At 38.3% G+C, this 16,892-nt stretch overlaps 1 protein-coding gene across 11 annotated transcripts in view; it reads right to left on the bottom strand.

Annotated features, from left to right (window-relative positions):
- The window catches only part of LOC131357531 (spermatogenesis-associated protein 13-like), a 72,730-nt gene that overhangs the window by 21,433 nt on the left and 34,405 nt on the right, over positions 1–16,892 (bottom strand). For all 11 annotated transcript variants that reach the window (XR_009205284.1, XR_009205285.1, XM_058396541.1 and 8 more), the window contains 3 exons: positions 13,158–13,358; positions 2,321–2,500; positions 1,845–2,077 (listed from right to left, as the gene is read on the bottom strand). Coding sequence is in view for 9 of the 11 variants with exons in the window: in XM_058396541.1 (XP_058252524.1) it covers positions 1,845–2,077; positions 2,321–2,500; positions 13,158–13,358 (614 nt within the window). In the remaining 2 variants the exon portion in view is untranslated. The remainder of the gene's footprint in view (positions 1–1,844; positions 2,078–2,320; positions 2,501–13,157; positions 13,359–16,892) is intronic.

Here is a 16,892-nt window from a genome sequence, read left to right on the forward strand (position 1 = left end):
TCTTAATTTTTATCACAAAATTTGAAACAAAGTATTAAAAAGTCAAAAATTATACAAAATAATACAACAAAGTAATATAAAAAAAAAACCCACTTAATTCTGTGGTTTGTACGTGGCAAACGTTTTCACTAAAAATCTATCCAGAGAGATTTTCTTTTTTCACAATTGTCCTAAAATAAGACATCACGTTATAGGTCATAATGTTTAGCGCTCGGTCCGCCAAAGTTTTATTTACCAGTCTGCACTTCCTTAGGGGCTATGCTGGAATTATTTTGTATAGTAGAATACAAATAATATCGAGAAAAGAACACAATAATGTTCACAGCTACTATGTGCACGTATGATCACGACCGGAGACTGATCAAAACTGACATTGGGTGATACACTCATGCCCTAGCTTACCTGATAGCAGTGACTTGGGATGGCGTGTCCTGGATCGAACTCAGAAAAAATGGTCATATGTAGGAGCAAATTTTAGGCGATTTTTTAAAGGGAACCCAATTTGTACGTACTTGGGGACGAGGTTTTATATATATACACTATATTGCCAAAAGTATTCGCTCACTTGCCTTGACTCACATATGAACTTAAGTGACATCCCATTCCTAATCCATAGGGTTCAATATGACGTTGGTCCACCCTTTGCAGCTATAACAGCTTCAACTCTTCTGGGAAGGCTGTCCACAAAGTTTAGGAGTGTGTTTATGGGAATTTTTAACACCTTTCTCAGACAACATGGAAGCTTCTGCGAGGTGTGTCGCAGTGGGTTCTTGATACTGTGGGAGAAGGCTGCAGAATTCAGTTCTGACCTCTGTCTTTTTTAAAGTTGAGCTGCCCACTGTTTTTGGCACAGACCAAACTTCATTCCTTCTGGGGGAATCTCAGCATCTGAGAAAGGGCCAATAGATCATATTCCCCTCTGAGATTAAGCCTTTCTTGGTTTTAAAGAAGGATGGGAGCTTTGCCCAATTTTGAACCTGCATGCTCTGAATTTGTATGCTGAAACATACAATTTCAAGATGGTAACACTTGTGGACTTGTGGAGCCAATTTCCTTTCTGGTTGGTGCACCTTTGGAGATTCCCATCAGAAGGAACCTCCTCTCCTCCCCACTGTGGCACACACCCATATGACCCCACTCCTGGATCCTGGGTCTTACAGGAGTAGTGTTGCTCTGCTCCTAGCTCGGGACAGATATCTCCCGGCATGTGGCGGTATTGACGTTCCCATAGCATCAGCCATGACATAGCATCAAGTTCTCTCGAAAAGGACAACAGTTTACATATGTAAGAACGTACTGAGATGCTGTGTCGCTTGCCACATTCCGGGTACCCACTCTGCTTTCTTCAGACAAGTGGAAGCTGGAGCAATGTGACGTAGATATCCTTATATGGTCTTGCTGGTGCCCTCCACTTTGTCATGACCACCATGATGCATGACATGACCACCTTAGCCAATAGATTGGCGTGAGTTCACACAGAGATTCAGACACCGCTTCCACAATGAGTGTTCCCATAGTGTCATCCATGACGCAGTGTCTGGGTTACATACGGATTACATAACCTGGTGTCATTTTTATGTCATTGTTAACTTTGCTAATGTGTTTACAAGTGCCAATATCAGCAGCATGGGTGGAAGGAAGGACAGAATATATTAAGCTCCAAGGGGAAATTTGGACAGATTCAGATAGATAGATGACTTTACACTTGTAGAGACTTTAACATGTCTAGCCTGCATCTTGGACCAGGCTCTGAAACTGGTTTGAGTGATCTGATTTAAAATATGTTACTAATGTGTCCTAGGTACATTTTTATGTAATGTATAGTGTGTGTGTGTGTGTGTTACCTGTGCTCCTGTGCTGTGTATTTGAGCAGCTCAGCCAGCTGCAGTGGGTATTTGCAGATCTTCTGCACTGGGGTCAGCAAGAAGCCATCAATTGCGATGTCAATCATCTGCTGCAGGAGACGGCATGCTTCAAAGAAGTGCTGGTAGCGTCCATCCTTCATCAGCTTAGATAGCTCCATACATGCATCCAGATGGTTGTTGCAATATTCAGAGTAGATCCAGAACCCATCTTGCTGTAAGTGTGTAGAAATCAGATAAACTTCATCAAAGAGCAATTTTTTCATTTATATTTTTTCATTTGTTGTGATGGTACATTTGTTAACAAAAAAGAAAATATTTCTGTTTTTAATATTCCTATAATTGTTGCTTTGCTTTGGATCAAATAACAAAATGTGCAATAGCTTACAAATGACTTTAGTTTCAACACATGCAATATTTAAATTACTTTCAATGTGTGTATGCATTAAAACACTTACATGTTCCAGGAAGCATGGACCTATTTCACTCAGATGGGGCTCTTCTGTGTTGTACTGCTTTTCCAAATCCCGAACAAATCCCATCTGGAATCGATAGATGTCCTCGATGTTTCCAAAAATTACTTTTACCTGGTCATCGTTGAACATGTCGATCCTCTTTCTGCACTGCCTCAAGTAACCCTAAAAATGAGAAGTATTTTAAACCTGCACGGTAAGTAGTGAAGAATATAAACATTCTATTCATGTAGAATATAAAAATTTTATTAATCTATTCAAGTTCACACTAGAAAATTACAGTGCACATTGTGTATGGGAAATGTATGGGAGCAGGCTAGAACTGGCTTTTTATGGCCATATCTATTAGTGCTTTTTATATATATTTATATTTCTGGTGTATATCTTCAGTATGTCTGCATGTGCATGTGTGTATCTAAAGCAGTCCAGAATTTTTTTTAGCTCAAGCAATGAGACATGATACAGTTTATAGTATTATTTTCTATTTCCTGTCATTTATTACATTTTTTATTATTATTTATTGTGTTTACTTACAATTTAAATGTAAAATCTTTTTCTATTTTAATGCTACTTTGTATTGTTGCTTCATCTGCATTTTATACTCTCAGTACTCCCAGACACTACAGTGGCAAACAGCTACTATTTATTTTACTACCTTTTGCACAATTGTCAACATACTGTGACTGCAAATATTCCACTGTTTACAGTTAGGATCTGCACCTTACCTACTTACTAACTAGGCATACAGTTCGAAATAATAGCAGTCCAACATCACTAACCAGATCAATCACTGTTTTTGGTAGAAATTATATTTCTACATGGCAAATATTTTACTAGTAGGTGTAGTAGAGTAATAGAAAACCAACAGACCCAACAGCAATGACATGCATGTTGCTGATTCTGTGTAATTGAATCATTAATTGAAAAGGAAATGGCCTTGAAATGGGTGTTTCAACAAGACAACAACCCCAAACACACCAGTAAACAAGCAGCATCTTGGTTCCAGACCAACAAGATTAACGTTATGGAGTGGCCAGCCCAATCCCCGGACCTTAATCCAATAGAAAACTTGTGGGGTGACATCAAAAATGCTGTTTCTGAGGCAAAAACAAGAAATGCAGAGGAATTGTGGTGTGTAGTGCAGTTGTCCTGGGCTGGAATACCTGTTCACAGAACAGAATTTGGTCGACTTCATGCAACACAGCTGTGAAGCAGTTCTCAGAAATTGTGAATATTAGTTCAGTAATTCACAAAAAAACTAAATCTTGAAGCATTTTTCAGTTTATACAGTAAATTTTTGACTTTGTAACGAAACATGCAGACACTGCTATTTTTCTGAACAGTCTTTTCTGTAAAGCAATAACAAATTTGATACATTTTTCTTCATGTTTTCATTTAGAGATGAATGTGCAGTGTTCCCAATGCATTTGCATGTATGGAAATAAAAGTTATTAAAGGATTTTGAGCTTTACTCACTTTTTTTAACACACTGCTATTATTTTGAACACAACTGTATACACCCCTAATTGCTGTGTTTGGTCACTTCCTATGTTTGAAGCGCTTGCTGCGAGTTTCTTGCCTGTGTTGGCGTTTTATATTCTAAGTTTATATAGTCAATTTTTTTTCCTTTTGCCTGAATATTTTACGTTGTCATGTTTCGTTTACAAAATCTTTACTTACATATTGCAGTTAATAGTTTTTTTGTTTTTCTCGGGAGAAGCTTTTTTTCCGGTTTTCAAACAGCAATCGGAGGAAAACCCAATTCAGAACTCTTCAATATCAAGGTTAAATTCACTCACAGGTACATGATCATTAAGTACAACCCCTGGCAAAAAGTATGGAATCACCACTCTTGGAAGATGTTCATTCAATTGTTTAATTGTGTAGAAAAAAAACCAATCACAGACATGCCACAAAACTATTTTCATTTAACATTCCAGCCTTTTGGCTTTATGAAACACTTACAAAAACAAAACAGAAAGAAAATCATAGTCAATTGCAACTGTTTTTACAGATCAAACAGAGGAAAAAAATATGGAATCACTCAATTCTGAGGAAAATATTATGGATTCACCAAACAAAACCACCACTAGTAATTTGTTGCACCACTTCTGGCTTTTATAACAGCTTGAATTCTCTGAGGCATGGATTTAACTATCGACAAACAGTATTCTTCATCAATCTGGCTCCAACTTTCTCTTATTACAGTTGCCAGATCAGCTTTGCAGGTTGGAGCCTTGTCATGGACCATTTTCTTTAATTTCCACCATAGATTTTCAATTGGATTGAGGTCTGGACTATTCGCAGGCCATGCCATTGATATTATATGTCTTTCTTGAAAGAAAGTTTTGCCCTATGTATGCATTATCATCCTGAAAAATGATGTCATCATCACCAAACATCCTTTCAATTGATGGAATAAGAAAAGTGTCCAAAATCTCAATATAAACTTGTGCATTTATTAAGGATGTAATGACTGTCATCTCTCCCATACCTTTACCTGACATACAACCCCATATCATTAATGATTGTGGAAATTTGCATGTTTTCTTCAGGCAGTTGTCTTTATAAATTTCATTGGAACAGCACCAAACAAAAGTTCTAGCATCATCACCCTGCCCAATGCAGATTCGTGATTCATCACTGAATATCACTCTCATCCAGTCAACCACAGTCCATGATTGCTTTTCTTTAGCCCACTGAAACCTTGTTTTTTGCTGTTTAGATGTTAATGATGGTTTTCGTTTGGCTTTTCTGTATGTAAATCCCATTTCTTTTAGGCGATTTCTTACAGTTTGGTCACAGACATTGACTCCAATTTCTGCCTTTTTTGTTGTGCATTTTCTGTTTTCAAGGCATATTGCTTTAAGTTTTCTATCTTGATGCTTTGATGTCTTCCTTGGTCAACCAGTACGCTTCCCTTTTACAACCTTCACATTTGATTTGTACTTGGTCCAGATTTTAGACACAGCTGACTGGGAAAAACCAACATCTTTTGCAACATTCCGTGAAGATTTACTTTCTTCAATAATCCTCTCCTTTGTTTCAACTGACATCTCTCGTGTTTGTTTCAACTGACATCTCTCGACATAAATCATGTCTCGAGCCATGACTTATGTCAATCAGCTCGGTTCAACAGCTCACTAAGATGTGCACTCTTTTTTAACTGCAGACTAATTAGCAGATGTAATCGGATACAGGTGTTTGTTTTAGAACTGCAAAGTACATGGTGATTCCATAATATTTTCCTCAGAATTGAGTGATTCCATATTTTTTTCCTCTGTTTGATCTGTAAAAACAGTTGCAATTGAATACAATTTTCTTTCTTTTTTATTTTTGTAAGTGTTTCATAAAGCCAGAAGGTTGGAATGTTAACTGAAAATAGTTTTGTGGTGTGTCTGTGATTGGGTTTTTTCTACACAATTAAACAATTGAATGAACATCTTCCAAGAGTGGTGATTCCATACATTTTGCCAGGGGTTGTATGACTAACTTTCAGCTTGTACAGTATGTAAGCTGCAGGATGTTTAGCTATTCTTCCTTCGTCGTTAGCGTTAATTTTACTTGTGATAAATGTACGCTAGTTAGCTGACAGCTGTTAGCTGACAGCTGTTAGCTGATAGTCTGACGGAGAAGATATTAGATTTAGAGGTGCACATCCAGACACTAGAGAGGGTTAGTGATAGCGAGAGCAGTGTAGTGTCTGTAGTGGGAAGTCTGGATGCCTTAGGTGGAGTTAGTAACCCCCCAACTCCGGCATTAGAGCCCTCACAGGGGGGTGAATGGGTGATGACTTGGCGGCATAGTCGCATAGCCAAGGCTAACGCTAAGGCTTGCCCATGGGAGCACCACTCCTCTCCGCTTCCAACAGGTTTGCTCTCCTCAGTGAAGCACCTGCTGAGAAACCTGAAAGAGCTCTGGTTATAGGAGACTCAATCTTAAGGCTTGTGAAATTAGCTAGGCCTTTAGGGGCTCCTGCAGCACAGGTTAGGTGTATTCCGGGAGTCAGGGCGCTGGACATAGCAGGTAATCTTAGGGTCCTAGGCAAGCACAGGTTCTCAAAGATAATCTTCCATGTAGGAGCTAATAATATGTACGCCTTCTTCAGTCCGAGGTTACCAAGAGTAATATTGTATTGTATGTAATATTGTATTGTAATATTCTTTATACTAACCTAACTTATGCAGCTACAAATAAGTTCACAGAGTCAATTCCACTAATTGTTATTTACAGACCCCCAGGGCCATATTCTGAATTCCTCAGTGAATTTGCAGATTTCATTTCAAACCTTGTTGTTTCTTTAGACAAAGCATTAATTGTAAGAGACTTCAACATTCATTTTAATAAGCCAGAAGACCCTCTGAGAAGAGCAGTTGTATCCATCTTAGATTCAGTAGGTGTTAATCAAAATGTAATAGGACCCACTCATAATGGAGGTCACACTCTGGATCTTATTCTAACATTCGGCTTTAATATTGAAAACATAGTTACTCTTCCACAGTCGGAAGCTATCTCAGATCACTATCTTGTTTCATTTAAAATGCGTCTAAGACACGAGATGTGGAATTTGCCATGTTACCGCATCAAGCATACATTTACGTCTGCTATTGCAGAGAGATTCACCAATAGTCTCCCAGAATTATCACGCATGATTGGGTCGCCGTCTGACCCCACAGAACTTGATCAGGTAACTGATTACCTGGAGTCAATGTTTCGCAACACCCTAGACCAGGGGTCGGCAACCTTAAACACTCAAAGAGCCATTTGAACCCATTTCCCAAAGAAAAGAAAACACCGGGAGCCACAAAACCCTTATCTAAAATAATACCGGTCCTGACTGACTCACCCGAGTTAAATGATCCGATTTGGCATATTAACTCATGATTCATGAGCCCGAGGTCTAAATTAACCCAATTCTTATTTATCCTATGGCTACCGTGCTCTTTTTATTATTATTATTATTATTATTATTATTATTATTATTATTATTATTATTATTGTTGTTGTTGTTGTTGTTATTATTATTAAACAATGCAAAACATTATATATTATACATTAATATTAATGCAGTTATTAAACATAGCAGAGAAAAAAAAAGTTAGAAAGAAACAAATGAACAAATGTGCTGCCAGGGTAACGAGAGAGAAGGAAAAAAAACAGTATAAGAAATTTATGTATTAAGAAGACGGCTGCTACTGTGCTCATCGACTGATTTAGCTGATTCTCAGTGGACTCACGGAGTTGGGTTATAGATTGATTCAGCTGATTCTCAGTGGACTCGCGGAGCTGGGTTATAGATTGATTCAGCTGATTCTCAGTGGACTCACGGAGTTGGGTCACAGACTGATTCAGCTGAGAATCTTATGTTCAGTCTCAGCACCCCCTAAGTGCGTGAGCTGACATTCTTAAATGCCAATTAAGCAATTAAAGCAAAGCACTTTATGTATATAGGTATACTTTTTGCACATTTTGCATTTTTGTTCAGTTTGGTTGTTTTATTCCTTATTTAAGATATTTATTGTTATTCCTTTTGGATACTTTAACATTTAACATATTTAATTTTTGGTTAATATAACTGATTTGCACATTTTTCATTTTTATATTTGTGTTAAAGTTTGTGTGTGTGTGTGTGTGTGTGTGCGTTTGTATGTTTGTGTGGCACTTTAAAAGAAATTTTTGTTGCACTGGTATGTTTCTAGGGACATGTTTATTGCCCCTGTCAGTGGCGGAATAAGCGCACATCGCACCCTGGGGCAAACATTCGGTTGGTTACCCATCATGCAATAGTCAAAGATTTTCTAAAAACTTGCAATTACTATTACATACACGCCATAACATAACAGTACATAACTATAGTCATTAAATTATTAACCACTATTTCCCACCATGATTAGAGTTTGTATAGGAAAGGAGGGCTATAAAAGAATAACTTTTCAAAAGGAACTAACTCAATAGGAATCACTGACTCGATTCATTTCAGTGAGTGACTTTAAAAAGAATCGTTCCACTGATCTAAAATGAAGATAACACTGCATATATTATTTTTTACCTTTATGCTATGTATAAAAACAACTATAGTGTGTTGCATTTACGAAAGCAATGAACTGCTACAGAGAAAACGATATGCTATTTCTGCATGCAACAAAAACATTTTCAACTCCGAAAAAAAGATGCTGGGTTGTAGGTCATTTTCAAATAAAATGCTCAATTTCTATTGTGAGCAACATGTGAGTCCTCCTCGTATTTATGAAATAAAAAGCCGAACTTAAATTATCAACCTGCAGCAAACCAAAAATGCAATCTGCTTCTGTACGTCTGCTTCTGAACCTTCCGCCTCAGTTCCGAAACGGCTTTTTTCTCTCATCTCCATCTGGATATTTTTCAGCAAAGGCTGTTTGTTTATTCTGGAAATGTCTTGCAACATTCGACTTTTTGTTGTTTGCCAATTTGTCACCACATATTAAGCATACTGGTAAACCAGTCTCATCAGCAGTGAAAGCAAATGAATCTGCCCACGTAGCACTTTTGGATTCACTTTAGGACTCTTGGACTCATCCATGGTTCTCCTACCGGGGGTCGAAAAGCTCAATAAATCATGCCGGCGGGTGTCGCACATCAGCGGTTGTGACCCATATTTTGAGCGACAAACAATTAAACACGTTTTATTTTAATGTTACAAGATCACCATAATCTACAAATTTAGAATTACATTTAAAAAACTAACGGACAAAAATAAAGCCATAGGGAGCCGCAGCAGAGGGATTAAAGAGCCACATGCGGCTCCGGAGACGCGGGTTGCCGACCCCTGCCCTAGACACTGTAGCTCCACTTAAAAGGAAAACAATTATAGAGAAGAAACTAGCACCCTGGTACAACAACCACATACAAGCTTTAAAACAATCAGCTAGGAAACTAGAACGTAAATGGCGTCAAACTAAATTGGCAGTATTTCAGTAAGCGTGGAAGGAAAGCCTTCTAAACTACAAAAATTCTCTTAGTGCTAGATCAGCGTATCTCTCTGCCCTAATCGAAGATAACAAAAACAATCCTAAATTTTTATTTAGTACTGTAGCAAAACTAACTAGGAGTAAAACCACTGTAGAAAAGTGCACACCATCTATATGCAGCAGCAATGACTTTTCAATGAAAAAATTGACAATATCGGGCAAAAAATTCAGGCTATTAACTTAAAACCAAATTATTTGATAGATAATCCTTTAGATAATATAACTATTTCTGATCAGAACTTAGAATGCTTCACTCCACTTCAAGAGCCTGATCTAATTTCACTAATTTCATCTTCAAAACTTTCAACCTGCATTCTAGATTATTTACCCATGTCTTTTCTTAAACAGATATTACCAGTAGCTACCAAACCCCTTCTAAAAATGATTAATTCTTCCCTTAGCACTGGCTATGTGCCTACATCTTTTAAGCAACATTTATCAAACCCCTGATTAAAAAACCTGACCTCAACCTCTGTCAGCTGTCTAACTATAGAACAATATCAAACCTGCCCAAGATCCTAGAAAAGGCAGTAGCACAGCAGTTATGTTTATACCTGCATAGAAATAACATCTATGAAATGCATCAGTCAGGATTTAGACCTCATCATAGCACAGAGACAGCACTGGTTAAAGTGGTCAATGATCTGTTACTGGCTTCTGATCAGGGTTGTGTCTCCATACTGGTGTTATTTGATCTTAGTGCAGCTTTTGACATCATTGACCATACTATTCTACTTGATAGGCTAGAACATGTTGTTGGTGTTAAAGGAACAGCCCTCTCCAGGCTCAGGTCTTATTTAACTGACCATTATCAGTATGTAGATCTAGATGGTGACTTCTCTATGCATACCAAGGTTATGTTCGGTGTTCCACAAGGTTCTGTCTTAGGCCCACTGCTTTTCTTCCTATATATGCTACCCCTTGGTGCAATTATTTGTGAACATGAGATTAGCTTCCACTGTTATGCCGATGACACACAGCTATATGTTTCAGCTAAGTCAGATAAAAGACACCAGCTTATTAAGATAGAAGAATATGTAAAGGACATTAGACATTGGATGGTCACTAACTTCTTCCTGCTTAAGGAAGAGGTCTACTAGGACCACATGCAGCTAGAAGTAAGCTTTCTGATTACAGAGTAACTGTGGATGGTCTTTCTGTTTCATCTTGTCCAGCAGTAAAAGATCTTGGTGTGATTATTGACTCTGGTCTGTTGTTTGAAGCTCATGTAGATAATATCACTGGGGTAGCCTTCTTTCATCTCGGAAATATTGCTAAGATAAGAAATATGATGTCACTTCATGATGCAGAAAAACTAGTACATGCTTTTGTTACCTCTAGGTTGGATTATTGTAATTTCTTACTGTCTGGATGTTCCGGTAGGAGCATAAACAAGCTCTAGTTAGTCCAGTACGCAGCAGCTCCTAACTAGAACCAGAAGATATGAACACATAACTCCTATTTTAGCCACACTACATTGGCTCCCAGTCAAATTTTGCATTGATTATAAAATCCTGTTACTGACCTATAAAGCACTAAATGGTCTCCTACTCCGATCAAAGGGTGCAGGTTATTTGGTAGTACCTCAAGTAGCAAAAGCTACAGCAGGGGGCTTTTTCTTTCAAAGCCCCACAGTTATGGAACAGCCTTCCAATTAGTGTTCGGGATTCAGACACAGTCTCAATGTTTAAGTCTAGGCTAAAGACACATTTGTTTAGTCAAGCTTTTAATGTATAGTTTTCTTAGGTAAAGGAGCAGATCTGGAAGGTTCATGGGCATAGAGTGTTTAATGTACTGAGATGTTTGGATGCTGTGATCTTACCACCCTCACAAGTCGCTCAGGTTTGCTGACTGTGAAGAGGTTGGATGCTTTACGTCCCAGGAAGCCTTCATGTCTGTCTCTTCTGGCTCTCCCTTTTAGTTATGCTGTCATAGCTAGTCTTGCCAGAGTCCCTGCCTGCACTTTACACATAATCTACATTGTCTTTAAACATCACATGTTCAGAAGCATACTTAATATCATTCTCTTTCTCTCTCTGTCTTTCTCTGTCGAGCTATACACCCCACTCCTGAGCTCCCAGTGTTTGCCAGTTTCCATTATGACCACTGCCTCTACCCCTGGTCGGAGTCTCATCACTTGGTGGTGCTCACTGATGCTGTGGATGGATCTGTGCGGACAGCCTGTGATCCAGGAGACAGCCATGGACAGAACCACTTGGGGACTATTACACCGTCATAGATCTGCCATTTCATCTGTCAGCTTGTGGCAGCAAGGAATTAGTGTCTATAATGACCTCAGAAACTACACTGACCTTATAGTTCCTCATGAGCCATTGATTGCTGTTGTAGAAAGGACATTAATCAGTTACAGTTACATTATTTACTGTCTAGTATCACCTAAATGAGGATGGGTTCCCTTCTGAGCCTGGTTCCTCTAAAGGTTTCTTCCCCATATCATCTCAGGGAGTTTTTCCTTGCCACCGTCGCCACAGGCTTGCTCATTAGGGATAAAATAAAATAAAATAAGGTAAAATTGTTTAATAATTTAATTTAATAATTTATTTATATTTATATATTTCATTTTTTACCCCTCTCCTTTCTCTGTTTATCTTCTTTTGTAAAGCTGCTTTGAGACAATGTCCATTGTAAAAGGTGCTATACAAATAATTTGAATTGAAATGAATTTCATTTCATTTGTAAATAATCTCTGTCCCCTCCTCTTCTCCATTCCACTAATCTTCTGATTTTTTTTTGTATTGCACAGCTTCAGCGTATTGGAGCCTCACAAAAAACATTTACCTGTAAATGTAAAAGCGAGCACTTTGGAAGACCTGCACATGCACTCATTTAAGCAATCATTAATTAACATGCAGGTATGGGGCAGTGGTTTATGTTGCAGAAGCTGTAATGTTCACATCAAACTTCAGAAAGTAGACAAAATTTGATTTTCCCTGGGGCATTGACTGCTGATCTCCTAGGATTTTTCATGTCAACATTTGCCATAATTTCAAAGCATTGTGTCTAACATCATTTGGAATCCATACTAAGAAAAATTGAGGCTGTTTTGGGAGCAAACATTGGTCCTACCTAGTATTAGTGTAGTGTTCCTAATAAAGTGGTCAGTGAATGTACAATTACAGAAATTTTTTTGTGTACATGACAAAAAATTGAACACATAGCAGTTTGGCAGTAATGTTTTTGTAAGTAGGTTAGGTTGCAATATAAATGTGAATTTTGTACAAATTTCAGGAAATAACACAGTAACAAACATAGTAAAATGTTAGACATTATCGATCTTATGATAGGTTTTCCATCAGGCCTGGCCATCACAAAGATAGGGTAGTTTCTCAAATACACATCAACAACCATCACATTTATTTATTTATTTCTTCTGATGTTTGATGTGATGTGTGAAGATTATGTAAAGCATTTGATTTGTATCTGGCTGATTGGATAACTGCATAAATTAGCAGGGGTTCTCTTGTTACTGTTAAAGTGAGTGTATATGTATATGTACATTATCATATGTTTTAGGGACAGACTGAAGAGAAAAATTATTCAATACAAGTTTATATATATAAACCATGCAAACAAAAACAGACCAAAATGTCACATAAAAGAAAACATTTACAAAATGTAACAATACTAAATTTAAGGTAAATGGAAACAAGGTTTAACAAATGTGTAAGGAAACCTCATCAAGTTAAAACAAATTACTACTATGACATTTTTAAAGTAAATATAATTTATATAACTTATTAATCATCATTAATCAGCAATAATGGTTTTAGGGAAAGGGAAAAGATGAGCAGTACCTCACATATATCTTTAAGGTGCTTGATGTAATGACGTTCTGTGCTCATGATCTCATTAATTACGTTAGCCCTCATCTGGTCTCTGTTCTGTAGAGGCTGACCCAAGCAGAGACAGTCACTACTTGCATCCAGGTGCCCATTTTGGACCTCACTGCTGCCCTCCGCAGCTTCAATGGATCGATCTTCCTGGTTCACCCACAGCTATGTGCAAGAAGAGTAAAGCATGTACAGAAAATATGACTTTTGGTATTTTTTATATCCTTTTTTAAAACTAAGAAAAGTACAGACTAATCAAATCTCCACTCTGTTGTCTAAGGTAGCACATACTCAAAAAATGAGTGCAGTCCCCCTGAAAGTATTTGAATGTGAAGGCTAACTCTGATGTTTCTGCCTTACACCACATTGTGTGCACAATTATAAGGCAAATGGTATTTCTAAGCTTAATCTTATTGGTGAACAAAATGGCCTCAGCTGATCCCCAATGTTTATTTCACAACAGAATTGAATGTTTAATAAAGAAAAAATAAGACTTAACATTAGAATACTCAACTATTAGGCAACAAAATTTTAACTTGTTTTATTTACTGGTCTTAAACTGAGGGCACTGGTGGCTCAGTGGTAGGTTTCTCGCCTATCATGCGGAAGGCCCGGATTCGATTCCCAGCCAGTGCCCAACCCCAGCCACTAGATGTAGTGCCGGTCCCAAGCCAGGCTAAAAAAAATGGGAGGGTTGTGTCAGGAAGGTCATCTGGCATAAAACCTGTGCCATTTATCAGGTGATTATGTATTATTAATACTAAGATAAATATTGAAAATGTTCCTGTTAAAGTCAACTGTTAAAGCATGCAATAAATGTACAATGAATCACTGAATATGAGTTCAATGTGGGTTTATTATCAGTATTGAAGTAATGAAGGTAATCATTAAAACACACACACACACTGGAAGGTTGCCTATTCACTGGGCAGTGGCACTATTTGGAAATTAATTTTGCTCTCCTTTCTTTCTGGCTTGTAACTTTTTTTAATGACCTTCTGGTTAAAGTGGTCCAAGCTCCTTGATTCTTTTCTTCACCCAAACGCCTTGTGAAAGGGTATTTTTGTAAAGATATAACCGAATTGTCTTTTGTCTTTCACATTAATCAATACCTCTCTGTTAACTGACAATATGCTGAGCGGTAATGAGACTCGTTGACAATGGCCCAATCACATGATGCCAAATATATAAAAACAATATTGATTCACTAACAACAAAAGTGGGAGAGTTTGGGGTGCAGAGAGCTGCTCTCAGAGCAGAGCTCAGCCTCAATTACATGCTTTTCAAAAGTTTACGGACCTACATACACACTTGTTTGTCTGGCGCCCCGCACACACGAAAATATGACTAACAGTGGAAAAGTATGACTAAATGATTTTATTTCATTATTAAAATATATAATTATTTTTAATGTGTTAAAGTTAAAAATCATTCTTCTCTGGCTAACCCCTACTGACTGGCTGCCACTGCAAATAACTAACATAATATAATAATTAACATAAAAAATAAATGACAATAATTTTGATTTAAAACCGCTCAGCTATGACTATGTTCACAATCAATTTCAATTTCCGCCACAGCCTACAAAATCCTGTTCAAACAGGTGAGTTCAAACAGGTGAGTTTACAGTAAATGACATGCTTAAGAATAGCCCAGAAGTACTCAACAGGTTTTAATCAGAAGAGGAAAGGGGGCAAGTCATCGTTCTGTCATCTTTGATGCTTCTGCTGGCTAAAGAAGAAGTGGTGTACCTTAATGTATGCAATGGAGCACTGTTAGATAACATGCATAGAAATAATGATCAGATCATTATACTGATGTGGAAGTGGGTGCATGGTTGAGCACCAGTTTGTGAATGGGAGGCGGAGCAATAGGAAATGAGTGATAAGGATCTACACCTGTATGGGGTTACTCTAACATATGTGTTTTGTTGCAGCGAGCTGGAAAGGAGATAAAATGGGGAGAGACAATCACAATGGGAGAGAAGCCATGTGTGTGTGTCTGTCAGTGTAAAGCGAAAGCAAAAAAGCACTGAAAAGCAAAGCATAAAAAGTTAAAGAAACTCCCTTGAGTTGTCCCAAGCCTGCCTCCTCATTCCTCTCTGAATCCTGGGAAACTTTACACTGATGCATAAACCATTATGAGTTTGAGTTTGTGGCTCACCTTAATCCAATGGTAGAGCATTTAGGACTTGAAAAAAACAGCTCAGAGCCTGCTTCCATTGGCCCAGGAATTCACAGCAATATTCACAGGTGATGTGAGGCTGGTCACCCCAAATGTGCCAATGCTTCCATTAATCAAGGTCCCCTTTAAGTATTTGGATGGACCTCATCAGGGCCATTAGATCGACATATACAAGTGCACTTTGTATTACTGCAAGTGGACTACACAACACAATGGCTTGAAGCAGTGCCTCTGTGCAACATTTTAGCATGCCATGCTGCAGAGGCATGCCATGCTCTTCAATGTTATCATTTAAATCAGGATCCAAAAAGAGATGGACCAGGGAACTATATTCATGTCATGAACATTACACAAAGTGTAAATACTGTATTATTGGGACTTATACTGATTCACACTGCCTCCTGGTGGTCCAGCGGCAGGATCCCATGCTTTCATTGCTGTGGCCCAGGTTTGATTCCTGAGCAGGGCACTAACCCAACCACTGATAAGTTAAATCTCAGTGCCGGTCCCAAGCCCAGATTAAATGGGATTGTGTCAGGAAGGGCATCTGGGGTAAAACCTGTGCCAAATCGAAACATGCAGACAAAATGATCCACTGTGGTGACCCCAAAAACGGGAGCAGCTGCAACAACAACATACTGATTCACACCAGTGGTCGAAGGGTTTAATTAAACACAAAAATATGATTCGTAATTTATTTACAATGTTGTGTGGAGTTAGGATAAGTGGCTTAAGCATCTTATTTGCAGTGCAGGAGGTCCCGTAAACCTCCACAGGGTTTCCCCCATTTGAATTATTATATGGATGCAAGACAGTGTCCTAGATGTCACTGGGAAAATTGGGAGGAGAGACCTTTAACCAGCAAAAATGAAATTCTGCAAGTTCTTTATGTAAGAGCAAAACTTCACACCTTAATTCACATAACAGGAGAATTTACCTCAGGCGCAAAAATGTCATGCCCAAATGTATTGCAGGGGTACTCAGAAATGGAAATTTGTACTGGGATATATAATTTTGCTACCCACATTACATCACCAACTGGCAATGACTCTTTCAATCGGCATATTGGGGACATCAACTATGAAGTAAGGTGGACAGATAAACATTGTGAGGTGGGTTTACCACCTCAGTTTCCTCAAGCTGTAGAGAAAGATGGTCCCTGTGGCTTTGTTGTCTGATGGACGAACCAGGACTGGGGTTAAATCTAAAAACGCCGGCTCAATCCACCTCCTTGGAGGTGGTATACATCAATCCAACCACAAAAAAACAGGTCCTACAGTGACCGGTAGGTCGGTCGGTTTTTAATCCCCTTTGTTTTGTAGACTAACTCATTGGACAGAGAGCTGGGAGCCATGTTATCCCGTGAGCGGAGAGGGATGAGAGGACGGGTTATTCAGTGGCAAGTCAAGTGCCGAGAGACAAACACTGCAGGACTGAAAGCTGAGCAGCTCAAAGGTGTGTGTGTGTGAGTGCACAGAGATATGAAAAGTGAACGTTAACATAAAGAACCCCCGG

This window comes from Hemibagrus wyckioides, linkage group LG08, assembly GCF_019097595.1.
Source record: "Hemibagrus wyckioides isolate EC202008001 linkage group LG08, SWU_Hwy_1.0, whole genome shotgun sequence".
In the NCBI taxonomy this organism is placed as follows: Eukaryota; Metazoa; Chordata; class Actinopteri; order Siluriformes; family Bagridae; genus Hemibagrus; species Hemibagrus wyckioides.